This window comes from Leptodactylus fuscus, chromosome 8 (assembly GCF_031893055.1).
Source record: "Leptodactylus fuscus isolate aLepFus1 chromosome 8, aLepFus1.hap2, whole genome shotgun sequence".
NCBI classification, from domain to species: Eukaryota; Metazoa; Chordata; class Amphibia; order Anura; family Leptodactylidae; genus Leptodactylus; species Leptodactylus fuscus.
Genome location: NC_134272.1, coordinates 30,757,106 through 30,782,684, shown reverse-complemented (window position 1 = coordinate 30,782,684; position 25,579 = coordinate 30,757,106). Strand labels below are relative to the sequence as shown.

The following is a 25,579-nucleotide window of genomic DNA, read 5'->3' as shown; positions in this document are numbered from 1 at the left end:
GTACCGTAGCGCTTTACAGTCAGAAGGGCTTTCCTGACAGTCAGTCAGGTACATCCTTCTCCACAGCAGCACCTATAGTACTGTACAGTGTGAGCGGGGAGGAACACCCCCTCCCCTCCTGATAATACTCGTCTATGGACGAGCACTGTGAGCAGAGGGAGGGGGCGTTCCTCCCCGCTTACACAGTACAGTGTGATAGCCACTGTTGTGGAGAAGGACACACCTGACTGTCAGAAACGCCCTTCTGACTGTAAAGCGCTATGGTACCGGGACCAATAGCGCTTTACCCGGGACACAGATCGGGAAAGCCGACAGTGTGCCGAATTCAGCGCACTGTCTGCTTTCCAGCAGTATATAGCACTGCCTGTGCCCAATCTGATGAAAGGTCCTCTTTAAACACACGAATTGACCTGCGTTCTGCTAGCCAAAATGGATATGACCTGATTAGAAAGGTCCTCATCCTAAAGGCCTAAGCTGTCCACTGCAGAGTGACACCTGAGGAAAGTGCCCTGTATCAGAAAATCCCGTTCTCTGGCAGACCAGAGTCTTTATAACAACATCTTGCAAAGACATATCCTTAGTCATAACCTCCTTCTGACCAGCATAAGAATCTGCCTTCTCTGATCTTACTGTTTGGCAGTCATTTATTTTCCTGAGGGAATCTGATGAGAAGCTGCTTTCCTGATCTGGCAAGTTTACAAGGACACCCTGCATCTGAAGGGTAGATATGACTGAAGACTTGCTGATGGAGCACCAGGGTCAGGAGAGCTTTGGACAACTTTACTTTCTGGCAGTATTTTATTAACACATTTCGGAACCTTTGTGAAATCCCCTCATTCTTGTATTGAGACTTTTTCCTGCCTCTCTGAATGTTACCTGTTCATGGAGTACAGGGCTGTGGAAAGGGTAGAGAAAATGAGAGATGGGGGAGGGTCACTACAGTTCTCTTATGACACCAAGTCAGTCTGTATATTTTATGATGATAGCTCTACAACCTGTCATATGGAAGAAACTAAATTATTTCCAGATATCACTGGTTGAAAACAGTCAGGAGCTGCATAGAAATATCCGGTTTTCAACCACAGGAAATAAATTTAGATTGCACTGTAACCTTGAAGTCATGTGAAAGAATCTTTCATATGACACCAAGTTTGTACATTTTATAATAAGAGAAGTTTGAAGTGACCCTCCCCTCATTCTTTCTACGTATTACACAGCCCTGTACACCACATGCGGGGAGAGCTCAACACAAACAAAAGCCCCCACACCTTGCAGGATTTCACATAAAGGAGACAATTTAAGGCTCCGTTCTCAGAGTAACGCACCACTCAGACACGTATCAGAGCGCAGCGCTTCATAACAGATCCCATTGATTTCAATGGGTGCCAACATAAGCGCGCTACACGTTGAAATATTGGGAGGCTTTGTAGCCAATTGATTTTAATGTGTAGGTAGGTGTGTATATTGCACAAACCATCTCATTCACTGGGCCAGACCAGGAATCTCCCCCAACATGGAATGAGGCAAGGTTTAGATTGAGATCCCAGGACTCCTTCATTCCAACCCTTCAACAGCTACAAGGATCTACAGGCAGAGGACTTTAGAGAGGGCACCTACACTGGTAGAAAGTCTAAGAATCAGCTGAGACATAAGAAGAAGTCTACTACCTTAGGAATGGAAGCAAGAACCTATCTCTAGGAGGTCACCGGTTTATAATATTTGGATTTTCTCACTTTAGGGTGCAAAAGTCATTTTTTAAAGCAGGTAGCATAGGGTTGGCCATTTCAGTTTACCCCCGCCATCTTGTTGGAAGATGGCGATACCTTATCTGCAGTTGGTTGAGTCCATGTTGTGCAAACAAAAATCACGCAGAGTTTGTCGTCGAATATGGCATTTAATTTGCAAATAGTTTCCATAACAAATATACCAAATCAGAGCAATTTTAAACTTTATTTTTAATAGAAAACCAGGGGATAAAACGAATTGTTAAATTTTGAAAGGCCTTAAATTACATTACAGTAGAAAATACAGGAGGTAGAGGGTAACAAAAATTTGAGACATGATAGACATAGCGTTGCTATTTAAAACATGGTTATTAAAACTAAAAACATGACCATAAAGGGGAGGAAATAAATGTGAGTGATGAAAGCCCTTATATCATGCTTGATACAGGAGGTAGGATGTAAGAATAACCAGAAAGACACAATTGAACATGAGAAGTTTTATCTACAGCTCCTGTGTTTGCCATCCGACAACTCAGTCACCCTCTTCAGTTTCAGACTCTGATTCTGCAAGAACAAAAACAAGTAGCGATTACACATTAGGTCCCAACAGTGCAACGGCCCAGGCTCCATTATCGAGGAGTGCAATCTTTAAAGGAATATTATAGATAGCCGTAAGGTGCCTTGAAGTAGTAAGCCACATAAGGCATTTTATAAGTGTATAGCATCTAGCCAGGCACCAACAGTTCACTGCAAGTAGATGTTTCATCTATGAAGTAAACTGGTCTTGAGCAATCTAAGTATCCGGCGATACTTTGAATTGAATTTGTCATGTATGTGCTTAGAACAACATGAAAGTACTTAAGTTACAAAAAAAAAAAAAACCAACCACCATACTCCTTTCCCTCTTTCCCTGGTGCTCCAGCCCTTCCAGTGTGGTCTGGTCCTCTCAAGTCCAGTGTTTATTTGTGCCAGAAGTCTCCGGCCACACATGAGCACTGGGGCCAACCAGCAGCCTCAGCAAAGGACATGGATGTCACTACCTGTGATATACCAGGTCTCTTCCCCAGGCTGCAAATTGGCCTCAGCAGTCACTGACCACCAATATCAATCAGCAGAAGGGATCCAGGATGTCAAACTGCAAGCACTTTAAGACACCAGATCATTAGGACCAAACCACGCTGGAGGACACCAGAGACAGGCGAGCGATTTATTCCCTCACCCCCCCCCCCCCCTTTATAAAATAGAAGACATTTGCCTGGACAACGTCTTTAGAAAGGCAATTCTAGCACTTATTTACAGAAGGGATTGATTAGTGCCAATGTTTTGAAGCTTTGGCAATATTGTGGTATTTTTTAGGGATATCCAGATTTGCGCAAGGAGGATGGGAACAAAAAAAAAAAAGACAAAACCACCACATCTCCGTGATCATAACAGTTTGTTCAAGTTTTACTGAATAAAATGCTATTGCAAATTCTGTCAAGTTTATTTTTTGTTGACTGAGCTATTGAGAACTAGTTTTTAGTTGTACAATTTTCTGGTAAAATTTGTGAAGAGGTGACAGATTAGTTTGCATACTGCTGTGTTATTTTAGAAAGCACTGAAAGTGACAAAAACATGGATATTTCCAAGAGGTTTTGTGTTTGCTTTTCTTTAAAAAAGCGTGATCTCCTGTACCATTTACTACAATAGTTCTGTTTTTCAGCACATTGTACACAGTGTATTAGTCAAAGGCATAATGCATATCTGCAGGAGTCAACATTTTTTGGAATGGCAGCTAGGCCTAGATCTTAACTGTATAATACAGCTGGAATCCAAAAGCTACTACGCCTGCTCCATCAATGCCCCCTACCATAATGATTATACGCCCAGTGCATCTTAATATGGCGCAATGTGGGAAGGAGTCAATGCAATGTTTAAAGTGCAAGAGAAGGAAAAAAAAAGTATCCAATTTAGAGATGTATCTAATCTATTTATACAGACACTTACCTTCTTCAGCATTCTTAAGCCATTCGACAAATTTTTTCATCTGTTCCAGAAAGACACTCTTTCCTTTTGCAACATGTGCGTCTTTGTACCACTTCAGAATGGGCTCCTCGCTTAGAACTTCAGCTGTAAAGGGACCACAATAGGTAAAGTTTACTCTAGGAAGGCTTGTGCTAAGACAGTGTTGAAATGGAAGTTAAAACGTTCTCTGTAAGGACAGCTACTATAGCCCAAGCCTGGTTTCAAATGTTCTATTCTAAGTCAGATTAGAGAAAGACAAGGCTGCGAGTATTTACTGATCAATTCATTAAGTGTGGGCTAAAAGTACTGAATATGGAAGTCGTGGGTTCGGATTCTGAGATAAAGTGTGGCTTAAATGCACAATGATAGTGTTGTAAAATTCTGACTCGAAGCCAGCCAACTAAAGTTGGTAGAAACAGTCTAAATATACACGAGACTTATCATCCAACATCAGTCATACTTCTAGGCTGCGCTTTTCATTAGGAAATCTGGACTAATATCAGGTTGGAACTGGACACCTCCTTCTCAGCACTTGCCATCTATACCATTTAGTTGCTAGTAGTCCACTTTCACCATGGATTATATAAGGCAGTTCTCAAACATCTGCAGAAATAATGCAACTTTCTACCCCATGACGGCCTAGAGCGGCCTCTCCCTTACCATAGAGATACCATTCAGACACATACCTTTGTAAAAGAGCACCACAATTTTCTGGAAGGATTTCATGAAGTGAATGTTGTCATAACAATACTCCTGAATTTTCAGCAGCAAAGTCAGCTCAGACTGACCTTGTGTAGTAAAGGCAGCAAGAAGAGGGCTGTATTGCTAAAAGAGGACAAAAAAAAAAAAAAAAATTAAGTCACACCACCACAGACTTCGTAAATAATATCTACATTCCCAATACATAGACATACCCTAAAGGCAACACAATAACCAATATGTGTTGTGGTGCACCAGTAAAGCAAGAATGAAAGCCACACAGAGTTAAGCACCGTGACACCGCCAGATACGCATTGAACATCATGACTAAACAATCGCTGCACCAAGAAGATCAGATCTAGCACCTGCACCCCTAGTTGAAGCCCTGTTATCAAAAAAACGCAACACTAGTCACTTTTAGCCTTGTACAGCAGAGGAATCCCAACTCTTGGCATCACCTGTCATATTTGAGTCCTGCATGCTAAGTCTCACCAACGTGTGTACGTGTGTGTGTACGTGTGTGTGTGTGTGTGTGTGTGTGTGTGTTAATGATATGGCACATGGATATGAGTGGCATGCTTGATATCCCCAAAAGGTTTAAAGGCTGCTACATACAGGGCACCTGTTGAAGAACCAGCAACCTGGATTCACAGTATCTTCTACACCCCATGTCCATATCCAACAATACACAGCTCTGCACTAGGAATACGGTGTACAATTAGACATGCAAGTCTTAGGTTATACCTTCAAGTGTTTGATGGCTTGCTCTGTAACCAGCTCCTCCTTTTTATTCCACTCCACACAGCTCATGACACTTGACCACAGGATACCAATGACCGTTTGCTCTGAGATGTTGCTTTTCTTCATTTCTTCTTTTACATACATACTAATCTAAAGTACAAGGGTGAGACTTTAGCTTACGCCTACAGTACACCCAACAGCTGGCACATGCGAGATTCCTAGGTTACCTCTTTAAGAGGCTCTCCTCGAGACATCATCTCTTGCAGTTCTTTCTGTAGCTCCTTCCGAGCACCAATTGTTTGTTGATTCCTGACGTATTCAGAAAGCTCCTTCAGTCCCGCGTCCGTAAAGTATTTTGTGAAGTGCTCTAAACTCTGCTTGTTTGCAGGGAAAAGTTCCTGAAAAATAGATCTGTGTTACCAGTAGAAACTAAAGGCTTCCTCATCACAGGAACAGAACAGATTTGGCACTTAAAGGGTATTCTGGAAATTGATGAGCAATAAATAACAGCTAGATTGTAGGGTTTGTCATTTCCCTTATAGAGGTCAGTTCCCCATTGATTAAACTGTGGGATTCTACCACCCTTCTATAAACAGCAGTAGTCCCACATGTTTGCAGCTACCCAATTCAGTGGCGTTCGACTGCCAAAGAGAACCCAATGCTGTACTTGGCTACTCTTCAGTAGTTGCAGCATGCATGTACAACCACTACTCTTAGGGCTAGTTCACAAAGGGTCTTTTGGCAGCAAAATTTGACGCGGAATCCACCTCAAAATCCGCTACCAAAAAAATGGCTCCCATGGACTTCAATGGGAGCTGTTCGATTTTTATTTTTTCAGCTAGCTAATAGCAGAAAAAAGATGCGAGCTGCCCTATCTTGCCGCGGCGTCCGCAGAGTGAGGCTCCGGCCCATTCATTTGGGCCTAATCCAGAGCAGAATGCCACGACAGGATGCCAGTGCACTACAACAGCATCTTGTCGCGGCAGCCGCGATTGAATGTGTATACGCGGAACTCCGTGTGAACTAGCCTTTAAGTATACTCCAGGGAGACTGGGCCTCCATTCTCCACAGTGGTGAAGGTCAAAGTGGTCACCAAACATCGTGGCAAGTCACATCTATGAGAAGACTACAGACCATACATAAAAAGCACAATAATGAAATCCAAGGGCCTACGAGATGCTCACAGGCCAACCTTAAGCTATACTTACCATAAGCCTGTTGTCCATGTTAACCTTACGAAGCATACCAGCTACCGCGTTGATATCCTTCTCGTTGATCCAGGATTTAAATAATTTTACTGCAAATGCTGCTGAGACTCCTGCGGAAGGAAAGAAAACAGTCACTGCTGTATTTGGGTTACATCCTATGTGCAAGTTATGAATGGGGAGCTACAAGAGATGTTTGTAAACAGAATAGTTGCAGATTTTACACTAATAAATCCATTTTTTTGTTAATTTATAGAACACCAATTCATAGTTCTTTTATACTGGCAGACTTTTGCCATGGAATACCCAACCAATGAGAAGTGTGTCCCATCTACGTCATGACACCACCGACCATGTACAGCTGTCATACCTGTGGCTGAAGACTGAAGTCATTCTTATACCAGGCTGTTGAGGACAGGGAACAAACCTCCTGAATCATCTTACTTACTGCTCATCTCAGTTCTTGGCGGCACATCATTTTTAACGCTGTATAAATTTTATTGGCTGGCGGCAGGGCCTTTTACATGGGCAGCAGGGAACAAACAGTCTTGTGAGTGTCAACGTAAAAGGACCATTCACGCAATAGAGGATAGAGAAATTGTGGCAGACATCAGCAACCTGAGGAAACACTGTACAAGTCTTTAAAGGACTTTTTTTTTTTACTGCAGTGCTTTAAGTTGTCTGCTCCATCTGAAAGTAGGCCTGTGTGTAGTGTAATACCTTTGAACAGAAAATATCTGCTTCCCTCTGGAGTACAGACCTCCTTACTGCTACTTTAGTGCAGCATTTCATGTATGAACAGGTGGTCAAATTGGTGTTCAGTGCTCCAGAAAGAAGCATATAACTTCACAATAAAGCCAAATCTCCCTAGTCATTCTTTACCTTTCTTAGCCAAGAGACAATTAGGGCCATTCCCAATGGGGCTCACCTTCTTTAACCAAGTTCTCATTGTAGAGACTGTTGAGAATTGATGCAGAAAGATTCCCGTTGGCCAGAAGTATGCCAGTGAGCATGGCCAGCTTATTCCTCTCAGACTCTGAAAAACCTTTCAGGAACAGCAACAGCTACAAAACAAGATTCAGACATTGTGGGTTAGGTATAACAGGCTACCACAGAGCAACAGCAAGTTTCTGCCATTCCCTATAAAAATAACACAAACTACTACTTTTGGGTAGTGCACCCCTTGGTGAAAAATAGTTAACCACTCAACAGATCTCTGATGCATTCATTTTGTCCAATTAACATACTGAGGGGGCAGATCACCGAACTGAGAGAAGGAGGATAGTTTAGACAAACTAGGAAATGTAGTAAGTGGTTAAGCAAGAACATGAGCAACCCCAGTTTCATGTCCCCCATCTCTTCCCCAGTTTTATGTTCCCCCATCTCTGCCTCCAGTATCAAACCGTCCCCCCCCCCTTCATCTGCCCAGTTTCATGTCCCCCCCCCCCCCATCTCTTCCCCCAGTTTCATGTTCCCCATCTCTGCCCAGAGCTTCATGTCCCTCCATCTCTGCCTCCAGTGTCATGCCGTCCCCCCCTTCATTATGTTCCACCTTAATGTTTATAAATAAAAAAAAAAAAAAAAAAAAAAAAAAAAACCCTCACTCACCTTCCAACGCTCCCCGCTCAGTCTCGCTCACTTATATAGTTGTAGGCGCGATGTGACGTCATCACATCGCGGCTACACATACAGAAGCCGCAGCACAGCATTAAAGCAGGAGCTGGCTGTGTCAGCTCCTGCTTTAATCGCCTGTGTTTTCAACTCATCGGCGTCCTCCGGGACATACCTCCCACCGACCGGGACGGTTGGGAGGTATGTGGCAACCCCTGTGTTTTGGTCGTTCGACGGGGTCGCGACCCACAGGTTGAGAACCGCTGGCCTAAACAGACCAACAGAGTATTGTTTGATTTACTGACAAGCACAAAGTCTCCCTGTCCACCAGACACAGATGGCACCTTCATTACACATCCCCGAGTCTACCTGGATCACTTCCAGGAGCCTCACAGAAGGACATTTGCAGTTGTGACAGTCATTATTAAAACATAACTTATTGCACCACACAAGATTAGAACTCCCAGTCAATGCCGCAGTTACACCCTCACCTAGTCAGTCACTAATGTAGAATACGTAACTAGGTGAGGTTTCCACCCGTGCCATTGATTCTTGTTTTAACCTTACTTGTGGTGTAATAAAAGTTATATTTTAATGTAATAGTAAGTTAATCAGAATAAGTCAATAGGTGAAAGTTGGGGGTTTTTTTGGTCCCAATAGGGACTCTGTTTCTTTTTATTTATAACTACCCTCACCAAATTAGGGCTATTTTTGGCTATAATATGGCACCCATTAGATGACCAGCCATTGACAGCCAGCCACTGTCATCTTCATTTGCAGTCGTCATGTCATGAATGTGAAGCCTGAACAGTTAATACAACGGCAATACAACTCTGCTCTAACAGCAAATCAATGTATTGTTTGGGATCTGTTGAGTTACAGAACAGAAGCCACATTGTGAGGGCCTCAGTCCTGCCATTACTTTGAAGTAGAGATGAGCAAGTAGTACTTTTTTTTTATAACTCAAATTTTTATTGAAATTTTTTTTAAACAATAAGAAAAGAAAAAACAATTACAAGTTACAAGGCGAACACCCGCCCTGCGAACAGAAAAAGCACACAGTGCAACACAAAATACAATCAGAAGAATAAAATAAAATAAAAAAATTAAAGACAAAGAAAGCAACATAGAAAAAAAAGAAAAAGGAAAAAAGGGGGGGGGAGGGGTTAGTGGGACAGATGAGTGGGGGAGAGGACTAAATGTGGGGGGTGAAAGGGTAGGTAGGGGTGAGTGTGAGCAGTCAGGAAACCAGTGAGAGCGCTCGTCAGGTCATCCATACCACAGCCAGTTGGGAAGGGCTCGGGAGGAACCACTGGTCAAATACCTGAGACGAACAACAAGAGCATCAATCAGAGGAGGGGTCAGAGCCCAGGAGCGTCCGGTACTCTGCAGACTGTTGGAACCTGAACCAGTAGAACCAGGTTTTGATGTACGCCTCAGTCGTGCCATGCAGGAAAGACGTGAGATTTTCCATGCGCATTATCTTGTTGACCTTCGAAATCCAGAGGGAGAGAGGAGGAGGATCCACTCGTTTCCAAAAAAGGGGGATACAAGCCCGGGCAGCGAGGATCAGGAATCTAAGTAGGGAACGCTTAAAGACCTTTACAGAAGACTCACAATGATTAAGGAGGAACAGGGCAGGGCCCAAATGGTGAGAAGTTTCAGTAAGCTGGAGGGTTATCCGCTTGACCCCCTCCCAGAAGGACGAAAGGGCAGGACAGGACCAAAAAATGTGTAGCAGCGTGCCTTCCTCGTCGCCACAGCGCCAACATAATGGGGAGACCTGAGGAAACATAGCATGGAGTCTCGTAGGAACCCTATACCATCGGGACAAGATTTTGTAGCTGGCCTCCTGGTGGCGAGAGCTGATGGAAGCAGTATGAGAAAGGCGAAAAATGCGCCTACGCTGCTCCTGAGAGAGGGAAAGGGATAAGTCAGATTCCCATTTCAACAAGAACGGCGGAACAAAGTCCTCTGGAGGTTCAACCAGGATCCGGTAAGTGAGCGAGAGGGAGTGGCGAAGGGGGCCAGCACCAACACAAATCTTCTCCAAGGGGGTAGGTTCGACGCGGAACACTGCAGGAGCAGGGAGAGAATGTAAAAAGTGACGAAGTTGCATCCCCCGCCAAGCATCCAAAGGGGGCAGCTCAGGAGGGGCCTGGGAATTCAGAAGTGTAGTCCATCCCCCAGCGTCCTGGAAGTGACGAGCAAGTAGTACTTGATTGAGCAAGTAGTTGATCAAATTTCGAATATTGAGGTCTACTTGAATCGAACATTTCTCTACTCGTTCATCTCTACTGTATACTTTTTTTAATGCCTACATTGTCCTAGTTCCTGTCCCACCTCCCCTGCATAGTTACTGGTGTGTAAAAAAAAAAAAAAAAAAAAAAAAAAAAAAAAAAGCGCCAGGGAAGGTGGGAGGGGAATCAAATTTTTACTGCATTTACCATGTGGTATTCGACCGAGTACAAGTATTTCGAATACCGTAGTAGTCAATCGAATACCTACTCACTCATCTCTACTGTGAAGTAGTACACTGCCCCAACTGCTGGTATGACATGTGAAGATATGGAGAGCTATTGCATACATACATACACATACAGACCGGTCACCAGTAGTGGTATGAGGGACAAACAGCTCAGCAATGAGTGCAGGCTATCCTGTGACCACATGGGAGCAATGACATAAGAGGCAACAACCAGCCTTTTTCAGCAGGATAATGGCCCACACAGTGTTGTATCCCCAGAATCTGTCGCATCACTTTTTCGGCCTGCCTAGTGCCAGATTTATTACCAATCCATCACTTACGGGACCACTTTTGGCAACCTACGTGTGTGCAGGAGCTACAGGCCCAGTTACAACATTTGTTAAAGTTGCTGTAGGGTGCCACAGAACCTGCATGCCTCCATACCCAAACATCTAGTATTCAGGCAAGAGATGGCCCTACAGGGTACTAGGGCCTGCTTTCAAATTCTACAGTTTTCTCCAATAAACTAATCTTTTGTTTCTAATATTGTATTCACTTTGTTACATTCATACACACTGTTTCAATTTCATCAACTCCTCTGCTCATTGTATATAAAAGTATACACTGAAACTACATCAGAGTTTAGTATGTGTATATTTTGTAAAGGTTTATATAATTTGGAGTAGGACTTCTTGCTAAAAACCCTGACCGAACACAGGAGTGCATTGCCCAAAGTCATAACCCTATGTATCCTCCCTTTCCCTCTACCAGATAGAGCAGCACAATCCAATGGGACTTCAAGTGCAAGAACCATTCTTTCAGTAAGTATCAAAGAGCGCACCATGAATTTTCTCCAAGACATGTTACATCGGGCCCATGTGCTGCAATAGTAAGAAGTTTCTTACCTTCTTGACCTCGTCTTCAAATCCCTTTTCCAGGTATTTGTAACGTCTGATTAGCTTGTTAAAAACCTACACACAGGACAGAAAGTGTTAAATGCAGTTTTAACACACATAGTTACAAGAAAAAAAAATATAAAGATAGTTGCAAACCTGAGCAAATGCTTGCATGGTCTCTAGATCTTCCTGTGCAGAAAACACACAGACATTGGTACGGATCACGTCATCGGCCAGAGTACCACCTGGTGCTAAACACAAACATACAGAACGCCATTACTCCAACTCTCTGGCATAAAGAATTGTAGAGGTCCTCAATGTCATTGCCATATTGGCAGGAAAGCGATGAAGTGTAATGATCACATACCCAGCATCCCGCCGGCCACCAGTATGTCAAAGAGGGTTTCTGCATAGCGACGGTAGTCAAGCTTTGCTCCTGAAGCATCAAGAAACTTCGCTACTGCTTCCAAATCGTTGCCAGTTTCGTTTAAGCCTTGAATAATGCAGTCTTGAAATTGAGTAGGGTCAAACCTCTCCTTTTCATCTAGAGTGGAGCAAACAACAAGTTAGGAAATACTGATTTATAACCACAGGTTATATAAGGGCGATAACTGTGACTACAGCAAGCCGCTAGCCATTACCTGAACAACTGAGAATGGAGGTGCTCACTAACCCGTACATGTTTTGGGTACGTCAGAATTTTTATTTTATGTAGATTGTGAGCCCCATATCGAGATCACAATGTACTTTTTTTTCCTCCTATCAGTATGTCTTTGTAGATTGGGAGGAAATCCACACAAACACGGGGGGAACATACAAACTCCTTGCAGATGTTGTTCCTGGCGGGATTCAAACCCAGGACCCCAGTGCTGCAAGGCTGCAGTGCTAACCATTGAGCCACCGTGTTGCCCCTGGGTATGTCAGAATATTGCAGCCAGTTATTTTAAAGAAACAAATGGGCTCCAAAATTTATGAACCGCACCCTTTACATGTTACAATAGACTTGTTTTAGGTTTGTTTGCCCTTCTTTATGCCATACCTCTGAGTCGAGCATATGACAGGTGTCACATGAACGATGGAGTGTCAGGGGATCTTTTATTACATCTCATTCTCAGTCTTTTTTTTTTTGTCTCTTCAAGTCCCAGAAAACTGTTAAATCAATCCCTAAACTGAATGAGCCTTTGCCAACTATGTGGTTGGTTTGTGCTAAAAGAAGCCTCATATACAATCTGTGCAAGTAATGGGGACATTTTATTGGAAGTGTAATAGGACAGCCTCAGAGATATGGAACAAAGGATGAAAAGAAGCTAACAGCAAAACTATTGGTAGTTATTTGTGTACTGCAGGCATGTAATGTGATATAGCCAAAGTCACTGCAAGACCACCAGAGCGGCTCCACTTCAGCATCAAGGACTGAATGGGGCAAGTTAGCTGGCACTGCTGCAAAGCTGCATCCATTTGGTGGTAAAAGAACGGGAGACCCCACATGCAAATGGTGGTGGTCAGCAACTCAAACACTATTCCCGACCCACTAGTTTTCTCATCAGTATTCTACGGCTAGAAGTCCTGGGCCAAAGCAAAGTCACAAATAACATTTTGCTTGTCTTCTGGATCAGTGTTTTTGAAAGTACAAGCTCTTGTAGTTAGCGGTATATGTACATTGTGTACACCTTGATCTATTATTTTCTATGCGTTGTGTGTGAATGTAAGATTGAATGGGAGTTTTAGGTGCAAATATAGATTTTAGTGTATTTTTTCAAAAAATAATTTGTCTTCGCAACAAAGTTACATGAAGGAGGACATGGCTATTGATAACCCATTGAGACATGAAATCTTCAGGTTGTCTACAATCAAGAAATGTATATGGTTTAGGGGTGCACTTACTTTCATGGTGTGTAATCCCTACATTTTATAGGATGATACTTTTTAAAAAAAAATAAAGAATTCCCAGCTTCAAAGCATATTCTTGTTCTTTGCAGTTCTGATGATTTTATGAAGCCATGTGCATGCGGGTGTAGGCCTTAGTGATATGAATGAACTCTGCACATGTTGAACTCTTGTTTTTAGGAGGTTTGGTGCATGACATGGTTTGGTCTCCACCTTTAGCAACTAATATACCGTATATACTCGAGTACAAGCAGACTTTTTCATACCGAAAAAGCTCTCCTCGACTTATACACGAGTCAGGGTCCACGGAGCACAGAAAACTGGAAGGACCTGGAAGGGAGAGGTCCTTTAGTGCTACTGCTCTGATTGGCTTGTCATGAGGTCACGTGACTAATATCAAAGGTCCTGTAGCCACTGGTATGTAACATCTGCAGATAAGGTTGAGTCTAAATCTTACTAGCTCCGCCCACACCAGAATCCGATCACATGGTCATGACGTCATCAGAGGTCCTTTAGCCCACTAGGATTTAGCATCTACCCTGCAGATGAGTGGCCAGGATTCATTGTGTCTTATGGAAGATGTCTGTTGTATGGAGGAGAGGAAGCTGCAGTAACGTGACACACACAGGGACCTTCCTTTAGTAACTCTGCCTAGTAATGTCAGGCATTTGGGGTTATTAATTTAGTTTCAGTAACTCCATGTGACTCACATTAATAACAGTTAACCCCATCATGTCCCTCATATTAACCCCTGTGTGCCCCATATAAGGGTTACTAATATGTGAGACACATGAGGGTACTAATGAAGGACCTTAATTATGAAGATACCTAATTACTGTATTACCTCCATATGTCCCACATATCAGTAACTTATGTGAGGCACACAGGGGGTTAATGTGAGTGACATGATGGGGTTAACTGCTATTAATGAGGCACAAGAGTTACTAAGCTGCAATGCACATGACCAGATTTTATATCTGCAATGTTGGATCCCCCCCCCCCCCTCAGCTTACACTCGAGTCAATACGTTTTCCCAGTTTTTTGTGGTAAAATTAGGGGTCTCTGCTTAAACGGTACATTTGCATTTTTTTTTTTTATTTTTTTTTTTTAAATAAAATGCATACACTTTAAATCAAAATTGCATGAAGGCGCCCTGTTCATATACACCCACCCCCGGACGAAGGTTCACGAAACGTACATTGGGGTGTTCCGGCGGTGTGCACATGGGCCTGTATTTTCAGTCTTCAACATGGGTATGCATACTTATACTAACTTGTTAGCTAGAAGTCTGTTCATGATACACTGATTTCTGGCCCTATACCACTAGGTGTAGTACTTTAGCGAATGTTGTTGGGGCATTACTTACCGTAATCCTTTAACACATTACTGAGTTCCATTGGGATATTTCTATCTACTCTTTCTTGTGGTAGGAGATTTGTATTCTCATTAAATATTATGTATCCTGAATATATTTATTGTCTTATTATGATGTAGATTATATCCCTAATGCCTGTCTGTCTATGTGTGCATCCCATCCATTAATGTTTTGTGTGTACTGGATTGCTTTCCTTATATTCTGTGAGGTCCGCATCTTTGGTAGGGTACGAATTATTGTCCATCTATTAGAGATGTAACATGTAGGGTTGGGTCATCTCTGGCCATGTTTTTTGTGTTCTGTTCATATACAGTATCATGTGGCTGCTGGACAGAGGCAGCTGTGTATGCAGAGAAACGGATGACGAGAAAAATTAATCTGCATGAAGTGGGCATGAACAAGTGTCCCAGGAGGTGGCGGCATCAATGACAGACTCCCTTTAAATATCAAAATCCCATAAAAGCTAAGGAAAAAGATATGGCCCGTGTAGTCAAGAACAGAAAGTGATCTGGTGCTTACTTAGATTGTCTTATACATGCAGCTCATTTCTAATGGGAAGTTTAACCCTTCAAAATAAAAACACATTACCTCTTTTTCGGGTCTTAAAACGCTGGCCAGATAGCGTTGGCTTTTGTTGCTTTTGATTATTCATAAAAAAGATGCCCTGGAAAGACAAGGAAGAATTAGCAAAAATGGTAAACACAAACAGCACCAACAGGTAAAGATCAGGAAAGATACACCCACATACTGCACATAACTAGCTTAGAGGTATTTGGACGACATAGGGACAGCTCTACCATACACGTCTGATAGGTGGGGCTCCATACTTGCATATAACAGAGCTAAGCCTAGTACCCAGTATACAGGGTGTGGTATAAATGGCCGATAGCCGATGCGGGTCCAAAACCTACTAAGGTCCCGTTCATGCCTATTCCTTCTCCCATCAAAGTCAATAGAGCAATTGCTGTGTATGGAGACCAGAAGAGAAATAGCAGAACATGTAGTCTCCGGATATAATATGGGATATTTTTCATCTCCTTTCTCCACCGCCATTTCTGAGAAGCGGTGCGATGTAGCCATGGCCATAGGCGCCAGTAGACTCCTCTACATCAGTTTTCTGGCATAAATGATGACTGGAGGACGCATGTACATAAGGCATGCGCTTTATCACAAGTTAATATGGGACAGCATAAGGGATACCAAGTGCGGCATTGATAACACCATGGATGAACGTTATTAATCCCTCTACAACAGTTTTCTGGCGTAAAAGGACGACTGTGAAATGTGCCACAATAAGCTCACTCCTGCCCCACAACCCCTGTTCTGCACCTCACTTGTAATATTATGCAAATGTGGATGGAGCAGAGAGGTCTGGGTGTGCCTAGGACTAACATTGAGGCTGGCCTTACACGGCCATAATGATTTTACGGTCCGCAAGTTGCTGATCAGCAATATAGACTCCGCAGATGCCCGTGAACTACCGCACTCGCCCACAGAGTTCTATGGGCGAGTCCATGCAGTGCCGTGAATTCATGGCCATTACGGACCTGCTCTATAAATTGTGGACCTCGGCTGTAGCCTGGCCACACCACGGATAAAATATCCGGTGGTGTAAGAGACCGCATTGAATATAATGGTCCGCAATTGAAAACCCTCAATTGCGGACTTACATTACGGCTGTGTAAGACCAGCCTTAGTGTAACTCAATTTTTCTATTGCGTTATAATGAAAATTTACACCAGTTCCTAACCAACATGTCCATTTAGGCACACAGGCTCGAGCTGGCCTTGCACTATCAGGACCTTTGTCAACTCTGTGGTAGCATCAGCCATCTTCTTCAAAGTGGCCTGCTGGGGGAGTAACCTACAGGTCAGGGACAGAGACTTGACAGGATGAGCCAGCTCTGTCTTGGGGCGCCCCCTGGACCCAGTACAATCCCACCCCATGTATGAGACCATAATAGCACTGGACAGTACTGTCAGTGACCAACTGCTTCACCCCAAGTGTGAGGAGGAGCGTTATCAGAGATCCTTCTTCCCAACCGCGGTCAGGCTGTATAATCAACATCAGACTAAGTGAAGATCACTCCGCACAGAGAACTAAATGATCCTGAAGTTTATTCCTAGTATCTTTTCTATTGGCTATTCTGAGCTTCTATGTGTTCTTTCTTGTATTATATTACTGTATTATCCATGTTGCTGTAATACTGAATTTCCCCATGGAGGGACTATTAAAGGATTATCTTATGCCTGGCATAATAAAGAGGAGCTTTCATGTCCTCAGATTGGTGGTATTATATACCACTAGAAAGCCAAGTAGGTTGTTGCTAAAGTTATTAGTGCTGATAGTTTTGGCACAGATATCCCCCCCCACACACACTATCAGAAGGGCGGGCCTTACATCCTAGCACCATCTCTAGGCAGTGAGTAACACCCCCTTGACAGTACAAGGCTACAGAAGAGTACATTCTGCGATGACACTGAGCTGTAAGGGCCAAAACTGACATCTCTGGCCCCAGGGAGCAGACAGCAAAGCTCAGAGCACAGAATTCAGCACACTGTCAGCTTTCTAGCAGTATATAATACCGCTGATCTGCCATAACATTTAAAGTGAACTTTTCAAGTTATCAAGGCTCAACCATAGTCACTCGAAAGGAACAGAGTTGAAAATCCACGAATCCGATGAATGCAACGTTACACGGCCTGTGATACAGTAGTTGTAGTGCACCGCTGCCACTTTAAACAGCTGATCTGCTGGAGCCCCATCTGTCAGGCCTCTGCTGATTTTCAATTGATGACCTCAACTGCTAATCCCAGAAATTACTGTTAAACCAGATAATATATTTGTCTCCATCTCCAAATGAACGAAAGGCTGGGGTAACGTCTAAAGAGCCGAGTGTACACTTCCCAAAAATATTTGCCCTTTGCAGTACTCCATGTTTCGCATGCATTAGGAAACTGCTGTCACCAGTTGCAGGAACCCAGAGAGCCACAGCTAACAGTCTGCTACAGGTGCCAATATAAGGCCAGGATCAGACAGAAGCCCCACAGCAGAAGTCCGTTTCAGTGGCTCCGCACATGGATTAGCCACAGTGTAATACAATAATAGTGAGCATGCTTCGGACTGTAAGGTCTAGGCTACTCTGCCTGGATTATTCCAGAACATGTACATTGTGAAGTGTCAGGATTTACACAAAATCAGCTGACACTATGACCACACCTACCGGCAGCCGATAAAGCTGTGTTCACATTGTGTTTTTACTAAAAATTTTATTTTTTGTATGTTTTAATTGCAGTAATGCAATTTCACCGGTAAAGCCAGTGGTTTTAACCCTCAGATGCCCTGTCAAGGTCATAAGACCATTAAGTTCAGGGATCGGATGGTTGTCATTTGGTACTGGTCAGGTTTTCAGTGGAGGTCACACTGCCGTCCATGTGGCACAATACTATTGTTAATCCTTCTATGATCGCCACATCCAATGCCAAGCAGCAGCCATTTCTCACTAAGTCCCAGCGTTCAGGCTTTAAAGGGGATGTCCAATGAGTCTATTTGATCTACTTCCAGGTATACCTAGGGGTTCAAAAAAACGAAAATCTAGCATCCACCAGACAAGAGGATAAAATGTAACTTATTCTTCCATGATAAAATCATTACAGGTTACCCCAGGGTAGTTGCAGTTGACACAGCATTGGAAAAAGCCGTTTCCAATGCTGTGTCAACTGCAACTACCCTGGGGTAACCTATAATGATTTTATCATGGAAGAATAAAAGTTACATTTTATCCTCTTGTCTGGTGGATGCCGGATTTTCATTTTTTGAATGGTTTCGTGGGTCGAAGTCCGCCTTTATCCGTGTAACCCAGGAAGAGTCTAAAGATATAAGGGCGAGCTGGATTGTTGACTCATTGTGCATACCTAGGGGTTCCCGGTTGATCTTGGGTCACATGATCAGAACCAGGCTGCCCTACTCTGCAGTACTACGTGGAAGGCTTCACTATAGTCTGTCAGTCCCATTAGCACAGGTAAGTGATTAAAACCTACGCGCCGAGAGACCCGGGGCTGCTTCTGATCATGGGACCCCCTAGGTACAGCCAGTAAGAGTCCCCAAAGCAAGTCAGAGTAGACTCCCCAGACAACCCCTGGAGTCTCCCACCATCACAATATCGGAGGTTCCCTGTGTGTGGCGCCATAGTACATGTGTGGCCTCTGCTGGGACAGATAGTGGCGCACAGTACTCAACCCCATAGAATTAAGCAGGGAACCCCTCATGATCAGCGGGGTCCTCCTGTGTGGCAGCTTCCCGTGCAGTGTACAGGCAGATATAGCAGGACAGTGCTGTAGAGGTCCCAGTAGTGCTGACTGCGCTGCATGTGCCCGGGCCCTGCACAGGCCCAGATAACTCATGCCAGCAGTGCAGAGGGAGGGAGAGGGAACTGCTCCACTAGAGACACATCGAGAAGGCAGGGAGGAGCCGCAGCTCGGTACTGAGCCCGGCCACAGGACGGACCCCCCCCCCCAGTCACGGCCTACGTGGACCAGCCCGACCGTTCACATCCTCTAAACGGAAGGAAATAAAAGAGAAACAAGGTAACAAAAGAAACAATCTAATATCAGGCTCGTAGGAAGGAGAGAGGCGGGGGCCTCCGGGGCCAGGCCTAGACCGCGCACCCTCCACCGCTCACACACGGTAACTAGCACACAGCTCACCGAATGTAAGGCAGGCAGGAAACGGGCCAAAGACGGGGCGGGTGGTGACGGAAAACAAACAACGAAGGCCTCTTCCGAGAGATTCCCCTGTGCTGCTCGACGACCAGGAGAAAGAGAGGCCGGAGCGCGTCAGTGTTACGTCACTGAGGGCGGGAAACTAGGCGGGCCGTACCATTGTGTTACATAATGCGGGGGAGGGAAAGGATTTATGATTAAACCCAAGAAGTAAATGCTGGAGGCTCAGACACACTGTAATATATATACAAGTTGTATAGAAATATTCTTATATATAATACAGTGTGAATTGATAATAGTGACGGAAACGTAATAAAGTATTAATAGTGTGTGTATACGAAAGTTCCCCCGTGTGTAAAGGATTTACAGTCACCCATGGATGATTGGTAGAGAGGGCGAAGGCGGGGCTAGAGCAGGGCGTGGTCACAGGACCGGAGCCTGCGAGGTTTGTATCTAGACTGGACTTGATTGAGAAGTGCGACTTCACATTGTTTGCCACCATTTTGATCCATTGTTCTTATGTGTAAGGCCATGTTCACACTGGTGTATTTTGATGCGTAATTTGCATCAGTATGTGTAAACCAGACCGAGGAGCGGGCACAAAATACACAAGAGATAGAAATCTGCCTGTTATGGATTGTCTGCAGGGTCTGTGTCTGGATTTTGGTTCAAAAATAGTGATCTGAAAAACTGACTAAGTGTGCATTCACACCGAGTAAACACGCGTGTATTTTTGCAAAATACTCGTTTAAAAATAAGACTCCCATTGACTTCAATGACATTTTACAGGCGTATTTTTACTCGTGTATTTTGCGAAAATACACGCACGTTTACTCCGTGTGAAGGCTCCCTAATAAGTGTGAACTTTGCCCTAGGTAGTACATAATAATAATACATAATAATCTGCCATTTGAAGGGGTCACGGCACACATGGAAGTGCCCTGACGTCTTCTGTTTTTCACATTGCACGCTATCACGTTTCATTGTAGCCAAGCAATGATGTGTCATTTTAGTCTCATCCCATAGAAGAGAATGGGGTGAGAATCTGATGACATCACACAGCCAAACAGCAAAGAGGTCACCGCACTTGTATAGGTGTCTTGGCCACGTCAAACATCTGACCAGCGGGATTCCTGGGTGTCAGATCCCTCCTGGTCTCTTATTGGTGACCCATCAACAAAAATAATCTGTGATAATAATAATTCTTAAGGCTACAGTCACATTCTGTTCACCGACCACTTTTGGCGTTTGCGCTTCCGTAAGGTCATACGTATGAGGACCACCAGAGTGATGATAGGATCGGTTATAAGACAATCCCACCTTCCATATGAATAACTAAACTGTCTACAGTGAACCTATAGCTATACTGATATGGAATGTAGATTGTGGGCCCTACTTGGGACAGTATCTTTGTAAAGCGCTACAGAATATGATGGCGCTATATAAGTAGGCTAAATCTATATATATAAAACTCTAAATCTGTAGTAGCCCACTCTATACAAATCCACAGTTCTCGCCCGATTTGGGTGAAATTTGGCACGCCCCTTCTCCACCCACAGGAGCAGAATACCGTGCACGTTACATATCACTAGCGTCCCCCCGTCATGAGATTGTGGGCCCCAAAGTTAGGCCCTATATATATATAATGGGGAAATTTGAAAGTGCTGAGGGGAAAACAACAGTGTGACTGACAGGGACGGATTATAGCGATGGCGCCAAAGAGTCGCTGCTAAAGGGGCCGCACCACCACACACAAACACTATACACAAACACCACCCCATAAATACCACACATGCATGGAAAAACACACTCAGATCGATGAACACTACGCACATAGACGAACAGAGAACATACAGTATGTATGCACACACAACTACCGCACGCATAGACACTTGCACTTCACAAACACATGGATCACATGCGCACATACACGCATACATATACACAGTCCAAACACGTGCATGCACACATGCATACATACACATAGATCACACGCATGCGCACACATACATATACACAGACCACACACGTACATACACACACACACATACATACACATGGATCACACGCATACATACACGTATGCCCTGACAAAACACGTCTGGTATGCTTAGTGGCTGCTTGCACACTACAGTATTTTTAACGGCCTCCGGGCCATGGATTTGGCAGTTCTATAGACTTCTTTGTGCACAAAGGTGTGAATTTTGCAGGCTCCATAGAAGTCTATGGAGCTGCAGAATCCATGGCCCGGAGAGGAACAAGGTCAATCACCAAAAAGCACTACAATAGATAGTTGTGTAACTGTAAACCAATTTTACTCTTTCGTCCCTGAACTACTTATAGATTACACTGGAGGGAGGGGGAGGGGTGCACTATGATGTTAATTGGGTCTAAATGTTTTATATGTTTGTGTAAGGGGCAGAAATTTTAATTTTTGATAAAAAAAAAAGTTCAAAAATAGTTGTAATAGAATATACTGCATAATATGTATTGAATATGTAAAATCAATAAAAATGTTGAAATTAAAAAAAAAGTTGTTGTCACGACAAATTAGTAAAATGCCAAAATAATAAGAATTTAAATTGGAAAAAAAGATTTACTGTAGCGCTCTGAAAATGACAATTTCAGTGTGACATTTTACTTTAGCTAGAACATGTCAGCCCCATATAAATAAAAATGTATTGTTATGATTGGCCAATCTGCTCAAACACTGATATTTTCAGCCAAGAGCCATCCAAAAACATCCAGCATGGACAATCCTGTTTCAGCAGGCTGAAGTCTGCCCTTGGCGCCATAAACGACCATTCACATCATCTACATGTCACATATTCATCTACTCTACAAAGTTTAAAGGGATCCTATCATTGGATACCATTTTTATTAACTAACACGTAGCAATAGCCTTAAGAAAGGCTATTCTTCTCCTACCTTTAGATGTCTTCTCCGCATCGCCGTTCGGTAGAAATCTGGGTTTTCTTTGGTATGGAAATGAGTTCCCTCTCAGCACTGGGGGCGTCCCCAATGCTGCAAGAGAACTCTGCAGTGACGCCTCCATCTTCTTCTGGAACACTCTCTCCTTGTGTCTTCTTCAGTCCTGGCTTTCAATCTTCTAGGTCTTGGGCAGAGCCAACTGCTTATGCCCGGGCCACAAGAAAATGGCCGGTTACACATTTTCTTGTGGCCGCTTACACACTAAGCGGGTGTAAGCGGCCATTTTCTTGTGGAATTCTGGCTAATCCCATCCATACATTGTAGAAAAAAATCTACAGCAGAAAAGCTGTTTTCAAGCACACCCATGTTATAGAAGATCGCAGCGTGTCCTTAGCCTTAAGGGATTTTACAAGGCTAAAAATATTGATGACCTAGCCCAAGAATAGGTCATAATTATCAAATTGGTGAGAGTCTGACACCTAGCACCCTCACCAGTGAGATGATACACAGAAAATGGAGCAGGATGCAGACAGCTCTGATCTCTGTGTAAGTGGCAGAGTTACTGCAGCTTACATCCCATTGAAATGAATAGGAGCTGATCTGCAGTACCTGGTCTGCCCACAACACAGAGAACAGAGCTGTCTGCATCCTGCTCCATTCTTTGCATTTCAGCTGCTGAGGACAGATGATCAGTCATGATGCCAGGTATTTTTAGCCTGGAAAAAAACTTTAACTTTTTGCATAATGTACTGGTGTGTAAAAATAAATTTATGTATCTATAAAGATATATCTCTTCCATTATACAGCCATGTGAGGGCATCATTTTTGCCTGACTTGTACTTCGTAATGGCACTATTTAACCCCTTCCCACCGTGTGCATTTTTCGATTTTTGTTTTTCGTTTTGACTTCCCCCTTTCTTAACACCATAACTTTTTTATTTTCTGCTCTCAGAGCTATATGTCTTAATGTTTGTGGAACAAATTGTTCTTCGTGATTCTTCCATTAATTACTCTGTACATTGTACTGAGAAGCTGCGAAAAAATTTAGAATGGGGTGGATTTGAAAAAAAGTACATTTGTGCAACTTTCTTATGGGCTTTCACTTTTTATTCAAATTTTTATCAGAGGTAAAACAGTGAAAAAATGGTGGTTTGGCGCTTTTAACTACGGCTACGGCGTTTACCGTACGGGAAAAATATTTTTTGTAGATTTGTAAACCGGACGTTTTTGGACACAAGGATACCTAACATGTATGTGTTTCACAGTATTTAAGTACTTTTATATGTGTTTTATGGAAAGAGGGGTGATTTGAACTTTTATTATTTTTTATTTTTTTTAATATTTTTTTTACTTTTTTGTTATTATTCATTTATTAGACCCCCTAGGGGGGTCTTGAACCCCAGGGGGTCTGATCACTAATGCAATGCATTACAATGCTAATGCATTTAAAAAAAACAGCAATTCTACAGTATTGCAGGGTGCATAGAGTAGTCTACAATAGAATCCATTGAATTAGCAACGGAATCCCGGGCTCAGAGTTTGCCCATGAGCCGCTGATAAAACGGTGCCTCAGGCAGCTTTCACCAAGGCGCCAGAGGGGTTAATGCCTGCATTAAATATAAAACATATGATTAAAAAGCATAAAACAGCAGAGACCCAGCGGCTATTGTGGCCACCCGGCTTTTGGGCGGCTGATATAGTTAAAGGGGTTGTCCCATCACAAGGATCCTATCTATACTGCTTGTTAATGTGGATGTAAGACTTTTCCTAAATACACTGCTTCAGCAAAACTGCTTTGTTTGTCCACTATCTTACTTTATTCAATTATTGTCGACACAGCCTTTGACTTATGTGCTCAAAAGTCAAGTGATTTATCTGCTGCTCTCAGCGGGGAGGGAGGAGGGGCTAAGTGCACGGGAGCGAGCCTGTGTTTCTAGCTATTCCTGTGTCTGCACCACGTGACCTAGCTCCCTGCTCTCAGATAGCGGAGAGGAGCTGCTTTCATTTCTGAACGTCTTCTGTTTTCCCAGTTATCAGGCTAGCTAATTCAATTGTGTTCATTATGGCAGAGACAGGCAGTCTCTGTATGTAACACAGAATGGAGTTGCTCCTGCCTGTACTTCATAGTCCAATATTGTGCATATAGTGTTGTTTGAGGACCTTTGATGACATCACAGGCCCTTCAGCCACCCCATAGGATCACGCTATGTGGTGGGCGGAGCTACACACTAATCTGGGGGTGGAGCTAAAGAGCAGGTTGTATGTGAAACCCCACCCACCAAATGATGCAAGAAACCAGGAAGAAAGAAGATTTTACAGCGGTGAAGACTGGTGAGTATGCAACGTGGGAATACCGCTTTAAACACCTTGCAAATGCCGTAATAGTACAGTGGATATCGGGAAGGGGTTAATACTCAATACCATGTATTGGGGATATGGAGAAAAAAATTCAAAATGGGGTGGAATTAGGGAAAAATTGCATTTGTGCTTTTATATTTTCTTCTCTTTACATTTTTCACTGCAGGCAATTGACATGTTACCTGTATTATGTGGGTCGGCACAATTACAGCAATACCAAATTCATATAGTTTTTGTCATGTTTTAACACATAAATATAAATCCTAAACTTTAAAAAAAAAAACTTTTTTTTCTGTTTCCATGTATGGGGCTACATAAGGTATCTTTTTTGCAGGGCCAGATATACGTTTTATTTATATTTATATATGTCATGTAGGATTTAAAAAAAACAGACTAATACAAAACATACATGAAGAAACAGTATTGTCTGTTCACGTCCGTACTCTCCACAATTGTGTGAATATAGCCTTATCTAAAGCCATGATGGAAGACTACTGTACACAGAAATGAGGTATAATAGATACATTTGCACTTGTTTTTTGTTTTTAACCCACACCTGATTTTGTCTTACAAATTCCATCCAAAACACCATGAAGGACACCTAAGTTTACATGAAAAGTTGAAATATGCACAGGGTCTGGCTAGGCAGTCTGCTTTCTGACTATGTAACCCTTTGTACATGGTGTCCTATCAGTTTTATTGCTGCTAATAATCACATTATCGCTGCAGCACATTTTACATTTCTGTCTCAGATTGTGGGTGTGTACAATAAGGAGAAGCCTGCCCCCCTTTCCTATCCATTAATGATACTGTTCTGCTATTATGCCAGAAGTAACTGTACAATAGCAAACAGCTGAGAAAAGTAGACAGTAAATATAGGGCAAATATATGAAGACATGACACAGATTAATCTATGAGCACAGTCAGGAAAACTGCTTTCTGTCTGTGAATAATATTCCA

The 25,579-nt window shown here is 43.1% G+C and overlaps 1 protein-coding gene across 1 annotated transcript; it reads right to left on the bottom strand.

Annotated features, from left to right (window-relative positions):
* Window positions 1-1,874: 1,874 nt before the first annotated feature.
* Window positions 1,875-19,449, bottom strand: BZW1 (basic leucine zipper and W2 domains 1). The gene is made up of 12 exons (XM_075284343.1): window positions 19,316-19,449; window positions 15,198-15,273; window positions 11,715-11,891; window positions 11,504-11,598; window positions 11,357-11,422; window positions 7,302-7,437; window positions 6,377-6,486; window positions 5,396-5,566; window positions 5,172-5,318; window positions 4,415-4,553; window positions 3,711-3,833; window positions 1,875-2,288 (listed from the first exon to the last, which is right to left on the bottom strand). The coding sequence occupies exons 2-12, from the start codon at window positions 15,259-15,261 to the stop codon at window positions 2,257-2,259; spliced, it is 1,260 nt and encodes a 419-aa protein (XP_075140444.1). The 5' UTR covers window positions 15,262-15,273; window positions 19,316-19,449; the 3' UTR covers window positions 1,875-2,256.
* Between the last annotated feature and the right edge of the window lie 6,130 nt (window positions 19,450-25,579).